We start from the raw sequence: 27,561 nt of genomic DNA, 5'->3' as shown, positions 1-27,561 counted from the left end.
TTAAAAAAGACCAATTGAAATTTATAAAAAAAATCAAAGTTCCATTTTCGATCTAATACGAATCAAAGTAACAGCACATTCGATCGAATTAGATTCAAAGTTTCTCAAAAAGTATGCTTGTCTAAAAGGGACACTATCTTGCAAAAAAATACTTTTATATCTACATTTCTGGTGGTTTATGTTTTTACATTTCTGCCAAATGTTGGGATTAATACCTTCTGTATAGATCAGTTTCTTTTGAAGTCTTTAAATGGGCTAGAGAAATAGTTATTCAAGTTCTTACAAAATTGCTTAAAAAAATGTGGTTCTGCCTTCACCCCAGTGTGGGGCTTGGAGCAGTGAAAGTTGGGGCTCAACCTGAATGACAGTTAGGGTAAGATTTGAAAAAGAGAATGACAGTGTATATATACTAGGGGGCATATTTATCAAGGGTCGAATTTCAAATTGAAAAAACACTTCGAAATTTGAATTCAAAAAGACCAACCGAAATTAAGTCAATTTTTTTTTTGGTCGTATAGGTCAGTTTTCGATCGAATAGGTACGTATTCTGCCAAATTCGAAAAAATATCGCATTCAATCGAATTCGATTTGAAGTCCACAATTGACTCCAAATAGGTTCTAAGAGGTCCCCCATAGGCTAAAATAGCAATTCGGCAGGTTTTAGAGACAGTACATGATACATTTCGATATTAGAATTTTGGGGGTTTTTTTCAAATTCAAATCGAATTTGGACTATTTCCTAGTCGAAGTACATAAAAAATTGCTGGAAATTTGAATTTTTCTCATTCGAAAATTCAACTTGACCTTTGATAAATCTGCCCCTAGGTGTCCCAGGTGTATTTTTGGAATGATTATTGATTTATTTATATATTTTCCTGTGACTATAACCTCTTTATGAACTAAGAAGGGGGGCTGACAAAAGACTGGAACTTTAAGTGGGACTTAAAAGAAATATACTGTACCTGACCACCACTGCCTTACAAATTTATTTTTGCTCCCAAATGTCAACAAAGTAGTTTGGGCAAAGCGACATGCATGTGAACTGGTGTCAGTAACGTAACGATGGAGTGTGGGGCCTGGTGCAGACTGTGCAGCCGGGCCTGGCCACCCCCCTCCAGAATCGTTTTATCCAAGTGTGCACAAACTACCGTCAGGTTTTTTTAAGCTTGTGCGAACTACCAGCGGGCCCTGGTACAATTGCACCCCTGCTCCGCCACTGACTGGTGTTTAGAACAACTGCAATTACAACTTAGTCATATAATTGTAGTTACAGTATATGACCAGGGGATCTTCCTTAAAAAAAAGGATTGTCAGAAGGCCATTACTGTTCTTATTTATAAACAACTAGGAATGTGCACTTAGGGGGTTATTTACGAAACCCCGAATGCAAAAATCCCGAAAAATTTGTGAATTTTTTTATAAAATCGGACTTTTAAGAAAATCACAAATTCTACAGAATTGATTAAACCCCCGAGGATGGAAAAGTCCGAATCTGAAAATCCGGCATCTCAGACCTGTCGAGGTTGCATATAAGTCAATGGGAGAAGTCTCAATGATTTTTTCATGTGCGCTGGGTTTCGTGCAATACCCCAAAGTTTTCAGACAAAAATCAAAAGAAAAGTTTTCGGATGAAAAAAATCTGAAAAAAATGTGAAAATCAGATTTTTTCCTGAAAAGCTAATTTTCTGGAAAACGTAATAATAAAAACTGTAAAAAACCCAAGCAGATTTGATCAGAGTTTGTCGGAGAAAATGTTAAGATAAAATCAGACTTTATTAAATAACCCCCTTAATGTTCTGTAAGGTTGGTTGGGTCTATGTTCTTGAGTAAGGCAAATCTGTGCTCATAAAGTCCAGAATACTAATATACAGTAGGGCCAGATTATCTGAAAAAGCTATCTTGCAATGACACAGCCACTGGTTATCAAGCAGGTTCTGAACAATATGAAATAGAAGTCTAAAAGACTAACTGCATGACTTTTAAACATCCCTTCTACTGCTAAGGTTTACAGCAAAGCTGTAAAGATGCATCTAGTTTAAAAATGAGAACCATTTCATTCTAAAGCATATTATATAGGTAAGGCCTTGCTAAGAACACAAAGTAAGGGCGTAGCTATCTATCTACAACTATCTATCAACCAACAGTTCTAAAGCTGTATAGAAAATTAGAAAAAAATATTTATTACTTTGCTTACAGGCTCAAAGCTAGTCCACAAAATCACTAATAGAAACATTTCAGTACAGAATAAATTCCTTTAGGAGCTGTAAAAAAAATTTTTCCTCCCCATTTGTAAATGAAACACATTGCTTAGTATTTTTTTTTCCTCACTTGGTATAAGGGCCCCTTTTTTATGATTGAGTTAACCTTTTTTTATTACTCATTCTACCAGCTATTATGCTATTTTACAATACATTGAAATCCTATGGCAATAATGATTATTTAATAATAACGGTTGATAATTGTGAAGACGAATCGATCCAGAATTGCATCACTTGCATGATAAATAAACTCCTGGAATTCATGAACACACAAAGCTCCGAAATTCTGTAATATCCCATCAAAGAAGATTTTAAGAGCCAGCAATGATGTCACTATACCAGATTGCTTTTCTTTATTTCACAACTTATGTGCCCTGTAGTGTTTCTTATGAGGTAATAAACTGTTAAGTGTTGTTATCAGATAAGTGACATGTTGTTATATAATCAAACAACATGGCTGTTCTGAAGCTTTGATAAATGGCACAGTAAAACACATTCTTACAAGACTCCCTATTGCATATTTTATCTATAAATCTTCTGCTGCAGCCATGACCTAGATATCTTTTTCAGCCTTAATGCCATCAGATGAATATTTGATGCTATTACCTGGGTTTATAGCTGCACTATTTCTAAAAGATTCACAGTTCAAGTTCAGAGTCAGTTTATTCAAAGCACATGGATATCGCAGAGAACCAAGAGCAAAATTAAAATAGCAACACATTCTAAAGTTGTACTGTATTTAACATTATTTATGCATGTAATTAAAAATCAACTGGAACTGTTTATAATACATGGATGCTAAATTGATGTTAAGGCTGTAATACTGTGAAGACAATAAAAATAAAAATAATACTCAATAATAATAGTACTAAATATTTCATTAAATTTGTGGACTCAGCACTCTCCCTTGTAGTGCCCTTGATTATTACCCATATAATTATATGAAGACCATAATAAAAATCTATCCCTTTTCCATCCTAACAGGACCACAATGCATACTTCCTAGCAACTACTGGAATATAGCTCCTTTCACTATTTCACAAATCAAAATTTTTTTTGTACCAATGCAATAAGTAATTACTATACTGATCAAACAAAATTATATTATGAATCTGTACTGCATTACAATTGGTTTTGGCCCTGGGCTGTGACCCCGACCATGTGTCTGACTACCGATTCTGTACTGCACTGCTTGACTAGTATAACTCTCGGCCTGACTCTCAACTATGCTCCCTGTCTTTTCTGTAAATGTTAAGTTTCCCTTGTCTGCCTAGAACTCTCCCATTGGTCCTCTCACTTTAAGACCTGGTGGCATCCGAGTAGCAGAGGGCTCCTCCCAAAGGGAAAGGCAGCTGTTATAGGCAGACGCATGAGCTGAGACTAGGACCTCTGTGTTTGTTCTGTGTTTTGGGATATCATAAGTTACACTACTTCCCAGTGCAAACCTTGTTGATAACCTTGGAGACAAGTTCTGTTTTATTTCTAAGAATTGTCACAAAAAAAAATTCCATCAACAAAACTGCATCCATAAGGCAATCAATCTGCACTAAAATTGATGGAACTTCCATAAAAAAACAGCAGAAATATTACATGTTAACTTCTGCCAAGAAATTGTAATTTCCAGGCACTTATTTTTTTATCTGTTACTACAATTCACTTTGTGTTCTTTTCTAGGGCCATTTAGTAAACCTAGAAGGTATGCTAAGCAGCAGCTATATCATATTCTGCTGATAGTGTAAACGTTTGAAATTCTATATTATTATTTAATATTCAATATTTTCATAAACAGGAACCATAGATATGAAGATGTATTAATGAAGAATATAGGACAATGGCTTATTTGGTGCAAATAAGTAGTAAACATACTACATTAAAAATTATGGAATTCATTACAAAGAAACCAAGTATCATATAGTGTAAGAATAAATGGCATGCTCCATCTTATGTTTAATTTGTTTATTTTTTTCTGGATCTTATGGATTCTGCACTTTTGAGATGTGACTACAGTGCAACTAGAAGGTCATTAATGTAAACAAAGCAAACTGTGGGAATTCTTTTTATAGCATCTACTTATTTACTCTGCTTCTCTAAGGCAGGGATTATCTGCCTTTAGTAACTTTAAACTTTCTCTCCATCACTATTCCTTATCTTAAAGCAATACAAAACCGTTTTTATAATAGCTACCCAAACTAGCAAGCTATAGTTCCAGGGATATCTAGAATAGTCAACATGATCCCTTCAGGGAGTCCCCCCATCCTCTGCTTTAATGCCACTAGAATATCAAACTCACAGTTTGGAAAAATCTGATTTAAAGGGGATCCAACACTCCAATAATGATAAATGTTAGTCAGAGTATCACACTTCTGCAATTTAAATACATTTTCTATTTTTAGCAACCCTAACTGTCTAGCACTTTCTTTGCACTTCTTAGATGGGGTTGCTAAAACAGAAAAAGCTAGTAGGTTTGTAAATATGCTGAATGACAACTTTTTATTCCAGCTCGTTCAAGAACCTACTAGGAATAACTCTCTTTTGGACCTTGTAATAACTAACAATACTGAACTCATCTCTAACATTTGTGTGGGTGAGCATTTAGGGAATAGTGATCATAACATGGTCTCCTTTGAGATTCTGTTGCAGAAGCAATTCTATAAGGGAGTAACTAAAACACTAAATTTCAGACGTGCAAACTTTGACAGTATAAGGGCATCTCTGCAACATATTAAGTGGGAAATGCTTTTCACAGGTAGTGATGGGCGAATTTGCGCCGTTTCGCTTCGCCGAAAAATTCGCGAAATTCGCGAAACGGCGAAAAATTCGCGAAACGGCGCTGGCGTCTCGTTTTTGACGCCGGCGCCCGTTTTTGACGCCGGCGCCCGTTTTTCCGACGTCTGTTTTTTCGGAAAAATTTTTTTGCCTGCCGCGAATCGCGCAAATTCGCCGCGAATTTGCGCCTGGCGAATAAATTCGCCCATCACTATTCACAGGGTTAAACACAGAACAAAAATGGGAAGTCTTTAAAATGCTGCTTAATAAATATACTTGTCAGTATATTCCACTTGTAAGCAAGGAACGTCGTTGCAAAGCAAAACCTTTTTGGTTCAATAGAAGCGTTGGTGTTGAGGTGGGTAAGAAAAGACGTGCTTTTAAGGCTTTCAAGTTAGCTGGTACAGCCGAAACATTTATAAGGTACAAGGAGGCCAATAAATCATGCAAAGAAGCTATAAGGCAAGCTAAAATTGCTATAGAAAAGGATATTGCAGCAAGCAGTAAAAGAAATCCAAAATTATTTTTTAAACATGTCAATAGTAAAAAAATGAAGCAGGAAGGGGTGGGACCCTTACTATCAGAGGGGGGTCAGCTGGTTGATGAAAACAAAATAAAAGCGCAGATTCTGAACTCGTATTTTTCATCTGTTTACACAAATGAAGAACCAGTAAGTGAAGGTTTCCTTCTTAACACTCCCAATTCTTGTAATACAACTAATGATGCATGGTTCACACATGAAGAAATTCAAAAGAGACTTGAACAGGTTAAGATTAACAAAGGTCCAGGGCCAGATGGTATTCATCCCAGGGTAATTAGCGAGCTTAGCTCTGTGATTGCCAAACCTCTTTACTTAATTTTTCAGGATTCATTGAGATCTGGCATTGTGCCGAGAGACTGGCGAATTGCTAATGTGGTGCCTCTATTCAAAAAAGGATCCCGTTCTCAGCCTCAAAACTATAGGCCAGTTAGTCTGACGTCAGTATTAGGAAAGCTTTTCGAAGGGTTAATAAAGGATAAGATACTGGACTTCATAGCAAATCATAATACTATGAGTTTGTGCCAGCATGGTTTTATGCGTAATAGATCTTGCCAGACTAACTTAATTTCTTTTTACGAGAATGTAAGTAGAGACCTCGATTCTGGGATGGCAGTGGATGTGATTTACTTAGACTTTGCTAAAGCATTTGATACAGTGCCACACAAAAGGTTACTGGTTAAATTAAGGAATGTTGGCCTGGAACATAGTATTTGTACCTGGATAGCGAACTGGCTAAAAGATAGACTACAAAGAGTGGTGGTAAATGGAACATTTTCTAATTGGACCAGTGTTGTTAGTGGAGTACCACAGGGCTCTGTACTAGGTCCCTTGCTTTTCAACTTGTTTATTAATGACCTGGAGGTGGGCATTGAAAGTACTGTTTCTATTTTTGCAGATGATACTAAATTGTGCAGAACTACAGGTTCCATGCAGGATGCTGCCACTTTGCAAAGTGATCTGTCTAAACTGGAAAACTGGGCAGCAAACTGGAAAATGAGGTTCAATGTTGATAAATGCAAGGTTATGCACTTTGGCAAAAATAATATAAATGCAAGTTATACACTAAATGGCAATGTGTTGGGAGTTTCCTTAAATGAAAAGGATCTAGGGGTCTTTGTAGATAACACGTTGTCTAATTCTGGGCAGTGTCATTCTGTGGCTACTAAAGCAAATAAAGTTCTGTCTTGCATAAAAAAGGGCATTAACTCAAGGGATGAAAACATAATTATGCCTCTTTATAGGTCCCTGGTAAGGCTTCATCTGGAGTTTGCAGTTCAGTTTTGGACTCCAGTCCTTAAGAGGGATATAAATGAGCTGGAGAGAGTGCAGAGACGTGCAACTAAATTGGTTAGAGGGACGGAAGACTTAAATTATGAGGGTAGACTGTCAAGGTTGGGGTTGTTTTCTCTGGAAAAAAGGCGCTTGCGAGGGGACATGATTACACTTTACAAGTACATTAGAGGACATTATAGACAATTGGCAGGGGACCTTTTTACCCATAAAGTGGATCACCGTACCAGAGGCCACCCCTTTAGACTAGAAGAAAAGAACTTTCATTTGAAGCAACGTAGAGGGTTCTTCACAGTCAGGACAGTGAGGTTGTGGAATGCACTGCCGGGTGATGTTGTGATGGCTGATTCAGTTAATGCCTTTAAGAATGGCTTGGATGATTTTTTGGACAGACATAATATTAAAGGCTATTGTGATACTAAACTCTATAGTTAATATAGGTATGGGTATATAGAATTTTAATTAAAAGTAGGGAGGGGTGTGTGTATGGATGCTGGGTTTTCATTTGGAGGGGTTGAACTTGATGGACTTTGTCTTTTTTCAACCCAATTTAACTATGTAACTATGTAACGTCTGATATTAAAAATAGAATATTAATGTAAATTGCAAGAGTTCTCAGAAAAGTGCTCTGCCTACATTTACATCAATTACATATTTTGGTTTAAATGTCCTTTACGGTAAAGCAGTACTGTTGACCAGAAGGGTCCAGCAAACAAGTGATCTTATAACTGAATTCTGTAAGGGATGCAGCATTAGAGCTCATGCTATGCTGTTATGCACTGATATTTTTCCATCCATGACAAAGATGATCTTAACAAAAGAATTTAAAACATTTTTGATACATACCTAAATTATACCATACATCCATTTCACCACTAAGCGTTCTCACATCAACAAATGTTTGTCCAAGAAAGTCATCAGACTCTTTTTTAAAGTGTTGCTTTACTCTGGATTTAATATCATCATCCTCATCCCAAACTCTCACTTTTATTCTGTCTGTTGAGTTGTGGCACTCACTGCGAAGAGAGTAAAGTAGTTATTAAGCAGCTATTAACCTCAATTATAATGGCGAGCCTGATATTAACATCCGCAAAATATTTACCCTATGTGAAATAAAATACATTAACCACCATAGGTAATTAAAGGTGCAAAGTTTGCCAGAGCTTAGTAACACATAAACACATTAATGTGTCCTGTTGATTGGTTGCTATAGGGGAATAGACCGGTAGAAAGCTTTGCATGTTTTATTGCTCAGTTGCAGTAACCATAGTGACCAATGAGATGTTTGCTTTTTAAATGGTACCATGTAAACACTATTGGCTGATTGGCTGCTTTAGGTCATTAGACCAGTAGCAAACCCTTTTGAGACAAAAAAATAACAAAAGTGGTATAATAGTGATACCTTTATTGGCTAAGGTAACTAAGGTAATCATAGCAAGCTTTCAGAACATTTTGGTTCCTTTTTCAGGTTAATTACAATGAAGCTGAGGAGTTCTCTGATATACTGTATAGCTGGTTCTCTGTAGGTCACATACAATCCACAACTAAAGACCCAGGGATTTACAGTGTGTACTTCATACTGATGAGTCTCAAAGGCATATTCCCAGACCTACCACTCCTAGCATTTACAGCATCCAAACCTAAAGAGACTAATAACAAGAAGTGCCCTATCACAGCCCACCAAAAATAGAAAATACCCCTGTGGCAAGAAACAATGTAAAACCTGTCCACGCGTTTTTATTTCGGACAAAATACAGATTCCAGACACATTAGAGGAGTACAGCATCCATGGCCATTAGATGTCCAACAGGAGGACTGTATATAGGAGAGCCTGGTCAGAGCCTAAGAAAGAGAAATACATACTACTGCTTCACTAAAACAAATAGACAACTGGACACACCAGTAGGAAACCATTTCAGTAGCCCCCACAACATCCTAAATCATTTAAGAATCTTGGTTCTTAAGAGAACATTTAAAACAGAAAATGAAAGAAAAGTATGGGTATACAAATGAATGAAAACTTTCAATTCCCTGGAGAAGAGACTGAACTTGGACCGTGGATATATGACTAATTATGTGGATTAAGAACAGTCTGCACCAAGCTAGAAATACACACGTGTGGAGACACTGGACTAACTGATTGTATGAAGTTCCTTTTATTTCTCACTTCACTAACTTCACTAACTTTGATCCACATTCTCTGGTACCTTATCTGTGTGTCCCTTGTATGTTCCCTTGTACTGTATATAACACCTTACACAAAGACGAATATCCTCTTTGTGGGTCATCTGGTCTGATTGCTGTGTACATATACCAGAGAACACCACAGCTTCGTTGGTATCATCTTAAAAAATTAACTAAAACATTCTGAAAACTTGCTATGATTATCTTAGTTAGCCAATAAATTACCTTCATACCACTTTTAATATTTTTTTTATTCCAAAAGGGTTACTCTGTAACTCAATCTGACAAAATTAGCATTTTAATCAAGGTAATAGCCATCGCTATTACTAATGGTCAGAGTAGAGATTATTGCCAAAAATGTGTTTTAGCGAGTAAATTAGGTAGCCCACTGAAACAAAATTTCAAATCACCATCATGTTCTGTAGCACATCGCAGATCATTCAAATGATTCCCTAACCCAGTATAGTTTATAATGTAATATCCCAATAATATTCACACACTATGGTCAGTTTTATCAGGAGTCAGTTATCCTGACTGAATATTTTTGGTGTGTGGAAAGAAGCTCAAGAAACTCTCAAAGACAAGAGGAGAATATACAAAGTCCAAAATCATGGAGGCCTACTTATCAACAGTCTCATTTTAGGATTTTGAGTAGTTTTTGAAACCACAACTAAACTCACTTTCTCTAAAACCACAAATGGCATGACATTTCATTAAAAAATCAGAATGTAAAAAGTACGAATTAAAACAAAAAAATGCTAAACAATGCACAAAAAATACAAATACTTCTAAAACCTCTAAAAATTAAAAGAGTTTTTCACACAATAACTGATGGAAAAAATCCAAAATCCTCTAAAAAAAAAGCCAGATTGACTAATAAGATCAGTGCAGCTCCCTTTGATTTCTGTAGGAACTTGGCAAATTTTTGTATTAGAGGTTTTTTGTAGGTTTTACATTTAACAAATCTTGCATTTTTAGAGCTTTCATGAAATAGAAAACAACACACATTTTTAGAGATTTGTGGGAAAAAAGGAAATTCGATTGTTAGTGAAAAGGCCCCCTAGTGTTTCTTAGTGGTGGCCCAACTGGTTTTTCCTCCTTGCAGCTGTGTAGTAACAACATTTTGCAAGGCACTGTAAAACTGATTAGAAATAGCTGAACAGTAGAGAAAGCATTATACATAGCATGATTTAGTAGTGTTTAACCTTAGATATAGGCCTTTAAATACCAATGCATATTTATGAACAAATACAGACAGCAACAGAAAATGCCCAAATTGTTAAAATAGAAAAACAAAAGAAAACAAAAAAAAAATCTCTTACAGCTAAGCCTTATGAATATTTGCATACTGTAATAAATAATAAATTTAAACAGAATATTCATTGTTGTAACACTACAGAAATGAAATGTAGCAGATGGGAAGCTTAACCTAAAGCTGCTTTTTAATCTCTTGAGATGCATCTAAAAGCTCTACCCTTTCACTGCAGAAGTCGCCTATTAAGAGAAACAGCCGTATGTTGAAGGCGTTTCCAAAGTAACATTTTTCTTTTTTCACTCAACACTCATATTTTATGCATCCCTGAAAATCTGCCTTTTGAACATTACAAGGCTTATACTGTGTGCTCAAGAACTCTGTAGCAGTTTTAAAGGTAATAGACTACAATTCCAAAGTGTATATGAAGGAACACATCAGTCAAAATTTGCACTATACTGCAAATCCTCTAGATACTCATACAAACATTATACAACATGCATCACAGGCTGCAAGTGCAACAGAAATCAAGGCAAGGCTTGGATCTTGCTGGCTGGAACAAAAGGAGGTAAAATTACAGACCCTAAAGGGTGACCAGTGTTACTGATGTGTCTATGATATAGCTAGATAGAATTATGGAGTATCCTACTCAGTAACAATATGTACCATTATACAAAAATCGATGGATATTACTCAAAGTACCTGGCTCATTAATACTCATAGTACCTGGCTAATAACAAAAGATATTGCGCATATTACACACAAGGACTTGACACCATGAAGCCATAGGTTTCACAATTCCAGGTTAAGTATTAGGAAAGGGGTTGAGCTGACCTCAAGCAGTTCTAATATACATTTTATTATTATTTACAAAGGTGTACTTACTGACAGTTTGTCATTTACCATGTTTGAATAACTTGCCCTTCTTGACATATTACAAGCAAGGATGATGTACTGTATAACCTTTGCATTTAGTTGAGCGCTGTGTAAGACAGGTATTGCCTCATATGCACTTAGTATAGTATCACCGTGGCATAAAAATGCACCATTGAACTGAGTAGTGATCAATGCTCTTGTTGAATTGACACAATATATTTTATTACCTTGAGACATTTAAATAAATCACCATTAAATCCTTTTATAGAATATTGCTAATGTCTTCATGGCAACTAAAGGTTTATATAAAGTCACACAGTACTATGGGGGGGGAATTGATATAATAAAATAATTATAATATATTTATTTATCTCTGGATGCAACAATAACAAAAGAAAAAAAAATGCATTTCTGCATTCTATATACTTACAAATGGAATTTTTCATCCCATACTGGATTTAAGTTGCCAAATATAGTTTTAGTCCTTCTTTTGGTTTTTCCAACTTGAACAGTAACATATGGGTCACTTGAACCAGTTTTGTCTTTAGCTTGTAAACCCTGAGCACAAACCACTGAAAATAAACATATAAATATGTAAGTATTGCCGAAATGCTAAGCTTGCTTATAATAAAGGGCACTTCCATCAAATTAAAAAGCATGCCTCTGCCTAAAAATGAAGGAAATGGATTCCTGAAAGACAGCAGAGTGTGAAATAGTTTTTCTTCTATTTGGAATGTTAGACACTTTTTGGTATTCTTGGTATGATGTTGGGATTATTACTTGGTACACAGGAGATTTAACCCCTCCCCCAACTCTTAGCCTGGGTATGGCTAATAATAAAGAAAGTACAATCACACTTACGGCAATAGTGGCAGCTTTTTGCCACTATTTTGCCACCTGAGACAAGATACTCAGTCACCTGGGGTACTTGTAGATACTAAACTTGACTGCAGGAAACAATGCCAGTCAGCTGCTGTAAGGCTAAACAATGTTTGGAGATGGATTAACAGGGGTGTAGAGGACATGGATTAACAGGGGTGTAGATAAGCAGGAGGAGAGGGTCATAAAAAAAAGCACCGGTAAGGCAGTCCAATGCTCAACCTGGATTTCATTGAACAAAAGAGTCCAAATAAGGCCAACTATGCTGGTGCAGTGCAAGGAAATCCTCCTTTATGAAATAAAACTGGCCAAGATAGGAATATTTACACTGAATTCAAGGTGCTTATGAAGCAATATTACCATGTAAAAAATACCACATATAAGGAGAACATACTGTATGATAAAGTGTCGTAAGCTTTATTAGATCCTTCCAGTGGGCACACGGACATTCACTGAGATTTGAAGAAAGAAGATTCTATCTTAATTTAATCTTAAAGGCGTTGTTCACATTTAAAAAATAAACTTTTTGGGACAGATTTATTAATGCGAATTTTCAATTTTTTTTGGTGAAAACGCTCAAATTCGAATTGTGAATTATCCAAACTTGAGTTTTAATTCTAATTTTGAGATTTATCATACTCTGACCCTTTAAGAATTCAAATTTGACTATTCGCCACCTACATCCTGCTGAATTACTGTTAAGACAATGGGAGAAGTCCAGGGATCAATTTGTTGAGGTTTGCAGCCTTCCTGACATTCAAGTTTTTTTAGAAAAAAAATTCCAATCGAGTTTTAATAATCTAAATCAATTTTGATTTAGAGTTGTTTCAATTCGTCCGAGTTTAAAAAATTTATAAATTTTTATTTTATGGGAGTTTTAAAAAACACATGAATTCGAAATTTTGAAAAAAAATCGAATGTCAGGAAGGCTGCAAACAATTCCAAATTGATCCCTTTACCATTGACTTAAACAGCAATTTGGCAGGTTTTAGGTGGTGAATAGTCAAATTTGAGTTCTTAAAGGACTAGAGCATGATAAATCTCAAAAATCGAATTCGAAGTTTTTTAAAAACTGGAATCAAATTTTAATAACTCCCTAGTCAAATTTTACAGTTTTGACCATAAAAATTTTGAATTTAAAATTTGAATTTTTAATCGACCCTTGATAAAACTACCACTTAGTGGCATATTTATCAAGGATCGAACTTCGAATTTGAAAAAAAAACAACTGAAATTAAGTCAAAGTTTTTTTTTTTGTTGAAATGGTAAGTTTTGATTGAATAGGTCCGTATTCAGCCGAATAGTACGAATCTAAGGAATATCGCATTCGATCGAATTCGGTTCAAGGTTTTTCCCACCAATTGACTCCAAATAGGTTCTAGGAGGTCCCCCATAGGCTAAAACAGCAATTCGGTTTTAGATGGCGAATTTTTAAAGAGACAGTACACGATAAATTTCGATATTCAAATTTTTCAATTTTTTTCAATTTCTAATTGAATTTAGACTATTTCCTAGTTGAAGTACTCAAAAAATAGCTCAAAATTTGAAAATTCACCTCGACCTTTGATAAATCTGCCCCTTAGTGTGATGTAGAGAGATTTTTTATTTATCAAATGGTGAGTTCTAGTTTTCACCAATTGATAAATAACCTTCCCATTGGAATGAATAAAATATGGGTGAGTTTTAGTTTTTTAAAATTTACCATTTTGATCAATCTGCCTCTAAATGCGTGGCCTTACAGAACTTTTTTTTAATTGGGTCAGTGACCTCCATTTCAAAGCTTGAAAGAGTCAGAACAGAAGGCAAATCATTAAAAAAAACTATAAGAAGGAAAAAACGAAGGGCCATTTAAAAAGCTGCTTTGGCCATTCTATAACATATTTTAAGGGAACTGAAAGGTGAACTAACCCTTTATGGGGTTTTTACAGTGAGGCCAGTGACGTTTTAGAATTCTCTACCTGAATCAGTCGTACTATTGGTATATAAGATAGCATCAAGGTGGGTTGGGTGGCTTTCTAGCGAATAAAACAGTGTTACTGAAATTTGCACTTGGTACAAAGCTAATCCTGGAACTGGTCTGACGGGTAATTAGATATATTTCTTTAGACAAAAGTTGAACTCAATGGATATCTTTTTATCCTACTTATAGTAGGATATCCTACTCTTTTCTCCAAAGAGTACATATTTTTGAGATGCACTATAACCTTTCGTGTGTCCAAACACTGTTAAACCATGCCCAGCACGCTGAATTAATTCTTACCTGTGATATTTATCTTAGCTGACCATTTGGAGGTTCCTTCTAAAACACTTTGCTTGGATACTTTAGTATGCTGCACAAAGTCTTCTTTGCTGATCTGAAACATTTCTTGAATAAGCTGAAAAACCTCTGGTCGGTTTCTCTCCCTGATTTTCATTCTCTCCTTCATCGCAGTGATTATGTTCTGGGTTTTGTCCTCTGCGCCATGCTTTGAACTTTTCTCTGCAGCTCCTAAAAGTAGAAGTGTCTCATATTTAAAAGATGAGCGGCAAATCTTGTAGTTTGCGAACTCAATTCACATTTTAAAGTTTTTTAGATGTCTATTTAGCAATACGAGAGGAGGAAAAACAATGTTTACAAGCACAGCAATACAGTTCTTGGCTTTAGTTCTATGATTGCTTCTTGGCTGCTGCAGTACTTTTTGTTGCAGTATAAGGCAAAGGGACAATAATTTGCCATAACTGAGATAAATCACTTGTTATGAAATGCTTAACCTTTCCAGGAAATGTTCCATCATTTCATTGCTGTTATGAATCAACTTTACATTAATTTTGCCTTTACTTATACATTTTTGTCAGGTCACTGTTGAAGCAGTCCCCCATGTACCAATCAATTTTGGCATATGAATATAATTTTTGTAGAAGTAGGTAGGATAGATTACCAAAGTCAAGTCATGACCTTTTTACCTAAGATCCAGTGAATGCCATTCTGCCAATCATGAACTTTTATTATTTGAACTGCACCCTACAAACTGCAAAGTACATCAATAATATATATATATTGAGCTTCCGGTAGTAAAACAGAGACTGATCACCTTGAAGAGTTTAAACTGCAGCTTTGCTGACTTTTAATTTCAAATAAACACAATTCTTCAGCCCACTGGCTTCACATAGGGGAAATCACATAACATAAACAGTCCCACTTCACACCCTCAATGGTGTTCTATTTACACACGTTAGAGTTTAGCACTCACTGGCTTTCAGCAGACCACAAATCCCAGAATCCTCTCTGGGCACACTTGAGACTCTGGTCCCTTAAGACACATCTTACAATATATATATATATATATATATATATATATATATATATATATATATATATATATATATATATATATATATATATATGTTACCTGTTCGTATCATAATATATATTTTTTTACTGAACAGTCTCCCATATGGAATATATAAATTTGTCCTGGAATTGCATATTTGAAAACTACAAATGAGTCTTTCTTTGCATGTTATGTTTTAACCATACACATCCGAATGCTCTTTAATAAGATTTTCTTTAAAAACAATTGTTAGGGGGGAATATTACAGAAAAAGGATTCTATTTTTTACTTTTCTGAGCAATAGTAATGTCCTATGTACAGTATTGAGGCGTTTTTGTGAGTCGAAATTTACTAAAGGGAAAAGTGGGGAACGCCATCACGGCACTTCGCCAATTTACTAACGGTAGCTGGCATAATTTCGCCAAGGAGATAGACTCTGGCGCAACTTCGCACTCTAACACCAGGCGAATTTTCAGTTTGGTGAAAGAGCATTAGTATGCAAATTCACTACGTTTTTGATTTTACTGACCATTACCTCTATCATGAGACTTGCCTTCGCCACCTCAGACCAGGCAAAGTGCAAAAGAGTAGATAGGAGTTCCTCAAAAAAAAAGTTGAACATTTTTCTAATTCCCAAAAACACGCTGACGTTTTTTTCTATTTAAAGGGTGATAGACTGAAAAAGATCGTACATTTTTTTTGGGGTACCGTCATTCCACCCTACATTTGCTAACATATGGCACCTAAACTATACTGTGGGCACATGTGTAGGGCATTATAACAACTTTATATAATTTTATTAAGGTTCCCTGGCCTTGTGTAGTGTAATGTATTTGCTGCAGCATATACACCATTGTACTTTAACTGCACGCCGTATGCAAATTAGCCAATGCTAGCGTAACTTCGAACTGCTGATCGTAATTTTGCTGGTGTAATTTCACCAGCGTTCGGTACCCTGTGCGCAACTTCGGATCTTCATGAAATAGCATTGTCCAGGCGAATTTACGCCTGGTGAAGTGTTGCGATGTGCGCAAAGCCATAGCTGGCAAATTTTCACCGGTTAGTAAATTTCCCCAATTGTTTTAGATCCAATAATGAAACTCGACATAGACGCCACTTCTGGACAAAATTGAATATAGCAGGTAGCTGGACAAAACCTAACGCGTTTCGGGATCAAATCCCTTAATCATAGGTTCCTGCTATATTCAAATTTGTCCAGAAGTGCCGTCTATTTCGAGTTTCGTTATTGGATACAGTTGGGACACTGGAGACTGAGCACCTGACAAAGGGAGGAATGAGCGGTGAGTTTGAGCGGTCTCTCCTTTTTGTTTTTTTACTTTTAGTATTGTTTTAGATCCACTGTTTTTATATTTATTATATTTTATAGCTCAATGTTTATTATTTAGATGCAAAAACTTTTCTTGTTAGATAGACAAGTAAACTTTGGTTGTGCATCTTATATAAATATGAATTTTAATAATGATCAATACAAAAAGGCAGAACACCAAAAGACAGCACACTTCTGTACAAGTGTTGTCATAACCTAGTCATAGAAGACCTTCTTGGATCAGTCATTTACTCATGTATACCTGGAACAAAAATTAGAATTCCCCTGCTATTGTATTGTCTGTCTGGAAAATTAAAAAGGATGGAAAAAGTATTGATAACATTTCAGAATGTCATAATTGGATCCTTCCACCAAATAACAGATTACATTTGCATGATGTTGAGTGCATATTATGAATATACAATATATAAACAATCACTGACAGACATGCTATTGAGAGGTCTAGAGGCTGAACTGGAAGACAGGACATAATAAGAAATATTCTGCATATGGCCGTTAGGAGGCAAAATCAGCTTGACAGATACATTTCTTTAATACAACACTTTTTATACAATATAATCATCTATTTAGGGAATTTGAATGTTTGATGAAATGAGTAAATACAGTTGCAATAAATGTGATATTGTTAGTAACAAGCAGATGCCAAGGGAGTCAGTGCACTGAAGGGCATATCAGGACCTAATAGCCTGTCTCCAAAGTAATGCAGTGTAGAACACTCAACAGAAAATGACCTGAATGCTTAATGTTAGAGCTGATTTTTCATCTCAGTTCATTGGTAATGAGCAGACTCTTGATTTAGAAACAGGCTATTTTTAGCTTCTTTTCAGTACATATTTGGGAACATGACATTACAAAAAAATTAAAAATGAATGTATACTGCGGATATGTTTTGTAAGCTATATGACTTAATTTAATAACCACATACATAACAGCAGTTATTATCTTCCTTATGCTACTGTACAGCACTACATGGAAACATAACACTATATAAATAAAATATTCATATATATTCATAGTAAAATAGGACAAATGTCGGTGTGACCCTTTATGAAACACTTTGTGATACCTGCCTAAAAGCTTACATAGGTAAAGATGTTTACTATATTTTTTGCTTCCCAATAAAGTTGATTACATAATGATGGAATCCATTAAACAGTAACAATTTTTAAATATGATAATTATTTATATTTTGTATGTGTTTGTTTATTCTTTATAACTTGTCTATTTATACCCATAAAGTGGGTAAAAAGGAGTTATGAGGAATAGAAAGAAGGGCATAATTAATCTTACAGGAACATCAAAAAATTAAAGTGTTTTTAAAATAATAAAATATAATTTCTGATTTTCTCAGATTCACTTTCATCTGGTATTGGTACCTATGGATTGGACAAAAGTTGATGTCTTTCCAATATTTAAAAAGGGATTACAATCTCAGTCTGGCAATTATAGGCCAGTAAATTTGACATCTGTGGTGGGCAAATTATTTGAAGGCTTGTTAAGGGATCACATTCAAAATGTTGTCTTTATGTATGGCTTTATGAAGGATAGGTCAAGTCAGATACATTTGTTTGCTTTTTATGATGAAGTAAGTAAGATGCTGGACAGTGGGGGGGGGGCAGTAGATGTGATCTATTCGGATTTTACCAAAGTGTTTGATACTGTGCCCCACAAATAACTGCTTTCTAAACTAAGGTCTGTTGTGCTTAATGAAGTTGTTTGCACATGTATAGGAAACTGGCTACAGAATTGGGTACATAGGGTGGTTGTTAATGGTACATTCTCTGCTTGGAGTAAGGTTCTTAGTGGGGTCCCTCATGGCTCGGTATTGGGTACACTTTTATTTAACTTGTTCATTAATGACTTAGGGGAGGGTATTGTAAGTTATGTCAGTGTTTGCAGAAAAAGTATTCACCCTAATTAATTCCATCCAGGTTGCGTCATTCTTGCAACAGGATCTTGACAAACTGGCAATCTGAGCAGCTAAGTGGCAAATGAGATTCAATGTTGATAAATGTAAAGTCATACACCTGGGATGTAAAAATATCCAAGCCACTTATACCCTTAATGGGACTGCACTAGGCAAATCCATTATGGAAAAGGACCTTGGAGTCTTTGTAGATAATAAACTTGGCTGTAGCAAGCAATGCCAGTCAGGAGCATCAAGGGCAAATATAGTCATGAGCTGTATTAAAAGGGGCATAGATTCACAGGAGAAGGGGTTCATTCTTCCACAGTATAGAACACTGGTAAAGCCCCATCTAGAATATGCCATACAGTTTTGGTCTCCATCACTCAAACAGGACATTATTGTATTAGAGAGGGTACAGAGAACGGCAACTAAGCTGGTGAAAGGTATTGAAAATCTTAGCTATGAGGAAAGACTGGCCAAATTGGGGATGTTCATGCTGGAGAAGAGACAATATTTGGAAGGGGTTTTTTACAGTGAGAGCTGTGAAGATGTGGAATTCTCTCCCTGAACCAGTTGTATGGGCTAATACATTAGATAGCTTTAAGAAGGGGTTGAATGGCTATTTAGCAAGTGAGGGAAGGAATAGGTTATAGGTTATGGAAGATAGCTCATAGTACAAGTTGATTCAGGGACTAATCTGATTGCCATATTGGAGTCTTGAAGGAATTTTTTCCCCCTCTGAGGAAATTTGGAAAGGCTTCAGATGGGGTTTTTCGCCTTCCTCTGGATCAACTGGCAGTTAGGCAGGTTAAAAAAAGTTAAAAGGTTGAACTTGACGGACGTTTGTCTTTTTTCAAACTAACTTACTATGTTACTATGTATAATATAATGTTGCCCAGCACTGGTAAAACTGCTGCATTTGCTTCAGAAACACTACTATTGTTTATAAAAATAAGCTGCCTTGTAGCAATGGGGGCAGCCATTCAAAGGAGAAAAGGCTCAAGTTACACAGCAGATAGCAGATAAGCTCTGTAGAACATAATGGTGTTATCTGTTATCCACTATTTATCCTGTGCCATATAGCCTTTTTTCAATATCCGCCATTGGTAGACAGCTAGTTGTTTATATGAACTATAGTAATGTTTCTGAAGCAAACAGATCAGTTTTATCAGTGCAGGGAGTACATAATAGTTTCATTACTTTAAAATGCTTTAATTTTTTGGTGTCACTGTTCCTTTAAAGTCGTTTACTTACTGCAAGACAAATAGTCAAAAGGGATGTATCTGTATCTTTTTCATTAACAGTTAATGCCCTTTTCAAGTGCCTGCCCCTATTCTGGAACAATAATAACTATGTATATTGCGAGTGATTCTTTGTTTTGTACATTAAGGCCACATTAACATACACTTTTGCAATTTTGAAGTCCAGAGCCCAAGCATTGTTGATGTTGGTTTACAGATGACTTTTAACAAGCAAACAAACATAGCGTATATGTCCTTAAGCCACATACACACAAATCGGTTCTCAAATGCTTGTATCTTTATTGGACAACCATCAATGGATGAATAGTGCCAGCTTTTTTTTATGCAGTATTACAGTATTGACTTAATTTATAGAAACCAATAGCACAAGTAAAATAAGACATCGGCAGGAGTTCCCGGCTGCAGCTCTGTGATCATTGCTTACTGTTTTTGCCTGTTTAATTAAAGATATAGCTTATTTATGGAGGATTTTATAATTGCCTAATCTAAAGATGGGGGTTTTCACATGGTGTTGGATTTAACAGTTAGCACTTCTGTTATTAAAATATACAGAAACCACAGATGCACGCAGGCTTTGTAAATTTAATTTTACATTTGAGTGTTAAATTTGTTCATAAAATAAAGTGATTATGCATATGTCATTCGGAAATACAACAGAAATTTCTACAACTTCTGTCCCGCATGTAAAGGCTAGTTAAATGAAAGAAGACACAGATGTGGCAAAAGTGAAGAAATAATTTGCCAAGGAATTTGTCTAATCTATTCATCGGTAATGATGGGCGAATAAATTCACCACACACAAATTCGCTGCAAATCTCCAAATTTCGCTGCAAGTGAATTAATTCGCGAAACTCTGGTGACAATACGCAGCGAAAATCTGCCCCGTAAAAAAAACATTAACACACGTAAAAATTGGTGCGCGCATAAAAATTGTTGCTCGTCAGAATTATTCGGGTGCCCATTGACTTGCATTTGGACCAAATACTTGTGCGTATAAAAATTGTTGCTTGCGATAAAATTGACATCTATCAAAATTCTATTGACGCCCACTGACTTCAATGCGTATCGCAAATTTTTCGCACAGATTCGCCCATCACTACTCATCGTTATACACTCAGAATGATGTATTGAAAGATTGATTGTATTGAAAGAACTCTTCTACCACTTCTTTAAGCTCCCCATAGATGCGACGATTCTTCTTGCCGAACGACCAATTTTTGAGAAGTCCTACCAATCCTTCGAAAATTATCGTGCGGTTAGTGGGATTGTACATCTTACGATTCTTCGGCCCACATCTGTCAGGAAATTGATCGGCCAGGTCAAAAAATCTTTGTCGATCCCAGTGCAATCTATCTATGTTTGCAGGGCCAAGCAGGCAGCTCCCCTTTGTTTTCCTTGAACTTTTTTTGTTTCTATATATGTTCTGATACACTAATATAGTTAACTTGTAGTAGGCTTGGTTAGTATGGGCAACTGCACTTGTGTAATATAGCACCTATGTTAGCAGATGCTCCCTATTTTCTGCTAAACACTGTATATTCTACAGGTATGGGACCTGTTATCCAGAATGCTCAGGACCTGGGATTTTCCAGATAATGGATCTTTCCGTGATTTGGATCTTCATACCATGTCTACTAGAAAATAATATAAAGATTAAATAAACTAAAAGGTTGGTTTTGCTTCCAATAAGGATTAATTATATCTTAGTTAGGATCAAGTACAAGGTACTGTTTTATTATTACAGAGAAAAAGAGAATTGTTTTAAAACATTTGGATTATTTAGATAAAATGGAGTCTATGGGAGATGGCCTTTCCATAATACGGTGCTTTCTGTATAATGAGTTTCTGGATAATGAATCCCACACTTGTATATTTTAATTGTGTTAATATGACGGACTGTGTAGGGTGGAGAAACAAATGTGTTTTGACATTATTATTATTCCAGGTCTTAATTATGCATTTTCCAAGCTTTTATATAAAGATAGTCTTGCATACGGTCTAGCCTGTCATATTTCTGACATATTTGGCTCATATCTATAAACTGTCTTTACAGTGCAAGAATAGCTGCCAAGTTGTTTTTCAATAGTATAGCCTTATGGCCAACAGTAACCTCACTGGAGCTCATTACTTTAATATTACTGTCAGTTTCTGCCAATTCAAAATATAAATCCAGCAGTCTCTCCCTTCCAGACTCTTCAGATAACTCTAGATACTCTTAATGTGTGAGTTATTGGAAAGAGACTTGGCTTACTTTGATAATTATTTTATAGAGGTTTCCTTTGGGATTTAATGAACACAGATGCAAAATATGTCCCTGGGCACAGAGCATCATGATAGTCATGACACAAAAGCTTTACATAATTCCAAGGGAAAGTTCCATGTCAAGTATAATACAAATTTTTAGTAACAAGCTTACCCAAAAATGTTTCACAGTGTAACACATGTAAATGGCATGCTGGGAAAATATATTGCTACTAGTCCGTATTCAATGAAAATAGCTCCATCTAAAGTAAGTTGTTACTTAGCATAATTTAAGGTTAATAACCCTATTGTCCATCAATTAAATACAAGATTATGCAAATGCTATACCTCCAGTGTATTTGTAAATCCCATCTCCAATCATTCAGATTTCAGAAACTGACCCTGACATCTGGGGCATTGCCACATAGACCACAGCCTATCAGTGAAGTGAAGAGGTCCTTTTAAAATCTGCCACAGAGACTCATTAAGGTAGCTAAGGCTTTGCATGGAAGCATTTTAAAAATGAACCCATTACGTCAACCACCTAAACTCCTTTTTTGATTGAAGACTCTGTCCGAGGTAGGCTTTTACTGCCAACCTCTGTGACTACTTGCAATGGAAGCTATGAACTGTACCTACTGTACATATGGCACATAGGCAGAGCAGAGAAACTAGAGACTTACCTACAAACCCTGTAAATGAAAGAAGGTGACCGGACAAGGCAGCCTGTGAATTTAGCCATTTTGGATGTTACAGAAAAGTAAAGGTACATGTGTAAATGAAGTGTAGCTATGGTAAAGTGACCACCTTATTATTACCAAAATACAGTATAAAATAAATCACGTTCAATGGTTGCAGCTGAATTGGGATTTCACAAGCGTAGGCAACTAGAAGTGGAAAGATACTCCTGCACACTCTGGCTTTCAACAATGTAATTTGTTGCCATAAGAGTCACAAAGCTTAGAATGTGGTTTCTCTAGTCTTTTGATGATATATATTGTAGCTCTTAATGATTCAACCACTGCATGATGATTGGTGTCAAGATAACTTGTGCTGAAAGTAAGATACTTTGAATTGGTTACAAAACGACAGGCGGAGCTACAGATTTGTAATTGGGATCTGCAGTGCAAGAGTTATTATTTTCACTCTAAGTTTAGGGAGAAACCTTCCCTTATCCATGACTTCCAGGCAGTGCAAAACATGCATGTATCCACCCTTACTTGCCTCCAATAAATAATTTGATTAAGCTTCTTCCCTTGATGACATTCTTCATATTACAAATGCATTTGTAATATATATGTAATATATATGAGTTATGTTTACTCAGTATCATGATTTCAGTTTATGATCACCAAACATTTATCTTATTTGTTCTTAATGCAACCATTATTTTTTCTCAGAATGATACAGTACTTTGATCCAACATAGTACTGTATCTCCTATTCATTCGTACAAATGGGTATAAATAACCAATGCAATTACCAATGGGCATGTGTTTTGGTAAGCATTTTTTAATTCATAAAAATGAATTATATGCCAATCCGTGTTGTGTAGGGTTGGCAGAGCAAATGCTGATTCTCCCCTATTATTTCACCACTCATTATTAAATCCACTAAAAATGTAGTAAACAAATTTTAAGCTAAGATGTATATAGCAAATATTGTCTGCTAGCATGGCTATTCTTGAATTAGCATTATATTGGCACCTGTATGAGGCCATAAAAACCCCAAATATTGCACTCTACTCTAACATATTTAGATAAATCTAGTGCACATATTCTGGTCTCTTCAAATACTGTATTTAATCACTTAGAAATTATGTATTTGGACAGCACTCCACATCCAATAATATTGCCTTTATGAGTAGTTGCAGCACAGAGAAATATAACATGCCTTTTTTATGAAGTGGAGTGCTATCTCCATGTATAATTTTTCCATGTATGAGGACAAAATAATGGCTTTGCCATATGAATGAGTATAGCATCAGGCCATGTATGTGATTCATGTCTGACAGGTCTACAGGAGCCTGCAGTTATCCAAAATACCAGTCCAATTTGTCCAACCACTTGGAAGACCAAAGATACGGATGCTCATACCACTGGTATAGTTTTTAAGTTAAAAATATCCACCAGGTACTACATAGGGATAATTTATGAACTTTTGAAAAGTTTGCTAGTAATCTAGATTCAAGATAATTATTTGACATGGGAGTATTACTATGTGTCAATAAAAACAAATGTGAGCTCTATAATACAGTATTTAAAGGAACCAGGGCCATTAGAAATCACGGGGCCCAGTACAACAAAATGTTCAGGGCCCCCTGGGCCCCGCCCACCACAGCCCCCAAGCCCCACCCAGATCCCGCCCACTCCACACTACAGTTAAAAGACCACATAGACATCAGTGCTAAATGGTATTTTGCACAGCCTATCTATTTAACCAGTTTTTTTTTTATTTTCACACTGAACTGTTCCTTTCAGGGCCACCATCAGGGGGTCACAGGGGGGACAGTTGTCCCGGGCCCGCAGAATTTATACATTACATTTTTGCCTAACTAACTATATTAGAAAATTTTTTTATTTTGCACAGCCTGTCTATTTACCCAGTTTTTATTTTTACACTGAACAATTCCTTTAAGTGAAATTATTTTAATAGAAAGATTTAAAGAATATCAGACACCAGGGAGCAATGAAACAAAGCAGACAGGACTGACAGGGATTGCATGAATGTAAAATAATAAATAATTAAATTTTGAAATACATTTTTGATATATATATATATATATATATATATATATATATATATATATATATATATATATATATATATATATATATATAGGTATATATATATATATATACCTATATATGTGTAAGGAAATTATTGAAAAGTGCTGGCATTTACCAATTATGAGGCTTTTTAAAAGGAACAAACCAAAAAATACATGAATGTCTGTATTTATATGAAATAGATGGTGAGGGCCCTTATGTAACATGAAAATATATTTTATTTAGGGGAATTAAAAGTAAAACAGATCAGAGATAGCATTTAGGACTTTTAGAAAGTCAGAGCCCTCAAACACATACATTTGTGATAACTTTACAAAACCATACAAAAACTTTAAAGAGCTGAAATGCCATGACTATGAAACACATGATACTAAAAGGAGAAGGAAGGGAAACAAGCAACTTACATACGGCTGTGACCTTGCAAGGCTAACTAATTCCATATTGAAAAGGAATTGAAATCAAGACCCATGGCCTACATAATGAAATAAATCATACAATCGTTTATAAAGCTAAATATTAGATGTACAATGTCAAGCTTTAGACCTACAAATCTTAAATTATATATTTCAACAACTGTTGAATTTGCACAAAAATAATATGAGTTGGATTTAATGAATGCAACAAGGAATATATGACAAAATAGAATCTAGAAGAAGCATGAAAATGTGATCCTCTGGAGTTTCAGTAAAAGGAATGATCAGTATTCACTAATTCACTAATGTACTGTACCATAAGTGCTGTCCCAAATTTAGTAAGTAAAATATGCCTGAATACTGAGCATTTGTATTTGTCTCAGTAGCTCTGGTGTTGACTTTTTAACCAGGGAACTGCTTATATGGACGGCTAAAAGTAGAAAAAGGCACTTTCTGTATGTTGCTGAACTTGGTACAATTATGTTTTATGCCTAGCACAGAGCCATCATTTGATGAATGAGATTTAAAGCATTTAACTGAAAAGTAGAAATAGTTCAATGCATGGTGGCTAAAAGCATTATAGCTAATGTCCCAGCCACAGCCAACTTTTGCAGCTGTAGTTATGGAACTCATTCTGGTTATCTTTTCCTTTATTTTCTAAACTATATAAAATATGCCACAAGTTTTTCTTAAGCTTTGAAGCCAAGAGTGTAAATTCAAATAACTGTTTTAGTAAAACACTTTGCCAACTGCCAACTATTTTTTTTATTCCAAATCAGATGACATAGCCCACTGGATACATTCATCCACATTTTTGTTCCTTTGTTGCTTTCATGGTGTAATGTGGTGATTTATCAGAGTTTTCAAGAATGGATAAAACTGTCTGCAATGGATAACAAGCATATGTCAGGGGTCATTTCCTGCACCTGACAAGTATAACAACCTTGGGGCTGTTTAAATAGATCTGAAGATTGAAGGAGATTAAAAAGATTGGGGCAGCGTAAAGAAAAGCATGTTGTGCATTTCAGAAGCTTTTTAGCTGCCACCCTTTATAAAGTCAAGCATTTTATTCAGTACACTCAAGTACATTTATACACTTTATGTATGTATTAGGCAACAAAAGCATGTTGTATATCTTAAGCCATTGTACAAATGCTTAACCTAAGCCCTTACTGTACTTGTATTATATTAGCATTACATTATTGTGGCATTTTATTTCCTCTATAAAGGTTCATTCAGGAGATATCATGACACACAGATGAAGAATGAAATGTTAGACTTTCTAAAGTGATCTTTAAAAAGAGTTCAGTGCGATATTAATTCCAGAAAAGAACATTTAATGCTTTCAGGACAACAAAGATCACAATTAGGAATGGATTGAATGCATTCTGGTGGGTTTCAAAATGTCAACACCATCTGGCCTGTCTGTCAGCGTAATCCTTTTATTCTGATCCTCTCTAAGGAATTTGAAAAAATAAAAACAATATAATAGCTAAAACAATATGTTGCTCAGCAATTAGAACTTCTTTCATTGAAGGTGTGAGTAGGAGGGGGGATGAGTATTGATAGAAAATGGGAAGTGCCTCTCTGACTTTCCTATTTATTGTGTTATTGATGTTGAAACTGCTGTTTGGTAACTATTAACCTAAAGTGTATGTTCAGTTTTATAATAATTTTTGGAAGTTACGAGTGGACAGATTATCAGTAGTGATGGGCGAATTAATCCCGTTTCGCTCCGCCGAAAAATTTGTGAAACAGCGAAAAATTAGCGAAACGCGAATTTTGAAGCAGCATCAAAATATTTTTGACGCTGGCGACAATTCCGACGCCGGCGACAATTCTGACACCCATTAAAGTCAATGGGCACCTAGAATTGTCGCCAGCATCAGAATTGTCGCCGGCAACAAAAATATTTTGACACCGTTGAATTTTCGCTGCGATTTCGTGAATTTATAAATTGTTTGGTTGGTTTTCATCACTTATTTTGTATAGTTATGAATTATTAGTATGCCTGGCCTGCCTTTTTCCATCCTACAACTAAGAATGTTATCTTTATGTTTGTTGGGGTCACAAAATAACTGGGGGGGCTTATATTATAATATTTTTATATTTATATTATTTTTTATATTTTAAAAAATGCACGAAATTTTAAAAAAACATGACATTTAATAAGACAATTTGATTAACCAAATTTGCCAACCTCTACAAAAGATTTTCGATTACTTTTTCCCTTGATAAAATAT

At 35.4% G+C, this 27,561-nt stretch overlaps 1 protein-coding gene across 3 annotated transcripts in view; it reads right to left on the bottom strand.

The window, feature by feature from the left end:
* Positions 1–27,561, bottom strand: part of LOC108712323 (protein unc-13 homolog C-like) — a 253,359-nt gene that overhangs the window by 139,647 nt on the left and 86,151 nt on the right. For all 3 annotated transcript variants that reach the window (XM_041588308.1, XM_041588310.1, XM_041588309.1), the window contains exons 9-11: positions 14,307–14,534; positions 11,598–11,739; positions 7,702–7,871 (exon numbers count right to left, since the gene is read on the bottom strand). In XM_041588308.1, coding sequence (XP_041444242.1) covers positions 7,702–7,871; positions 11,598–11,739; positions 14,307–14,534 — 540 coding nt within the window. The remainder of the gene's footprint in view (positions 1–7,701; positions 7,872–11,597; positions 11,740–14,306; positions 14,535–27,561) is intronic.

Source organism: Xenopus laevis, chromosome 3S (genome assembly GCF_017654675.1).
Source record: "Xenopus laevis strain J_2021 chromosome 3S, Xenopus_laevis_v10.1, whole genome shotgun sequence".
In the NCBI taxonomy this organism is placed as follows: Eukaryota; Metazoa; Chordata; class Amphibia; order Anura; family Pipidae; genus Xenopus; species Xenopus laevis.
This window is presented reverse-complemented; position numbering and strand designations above follow the sequence as displayed.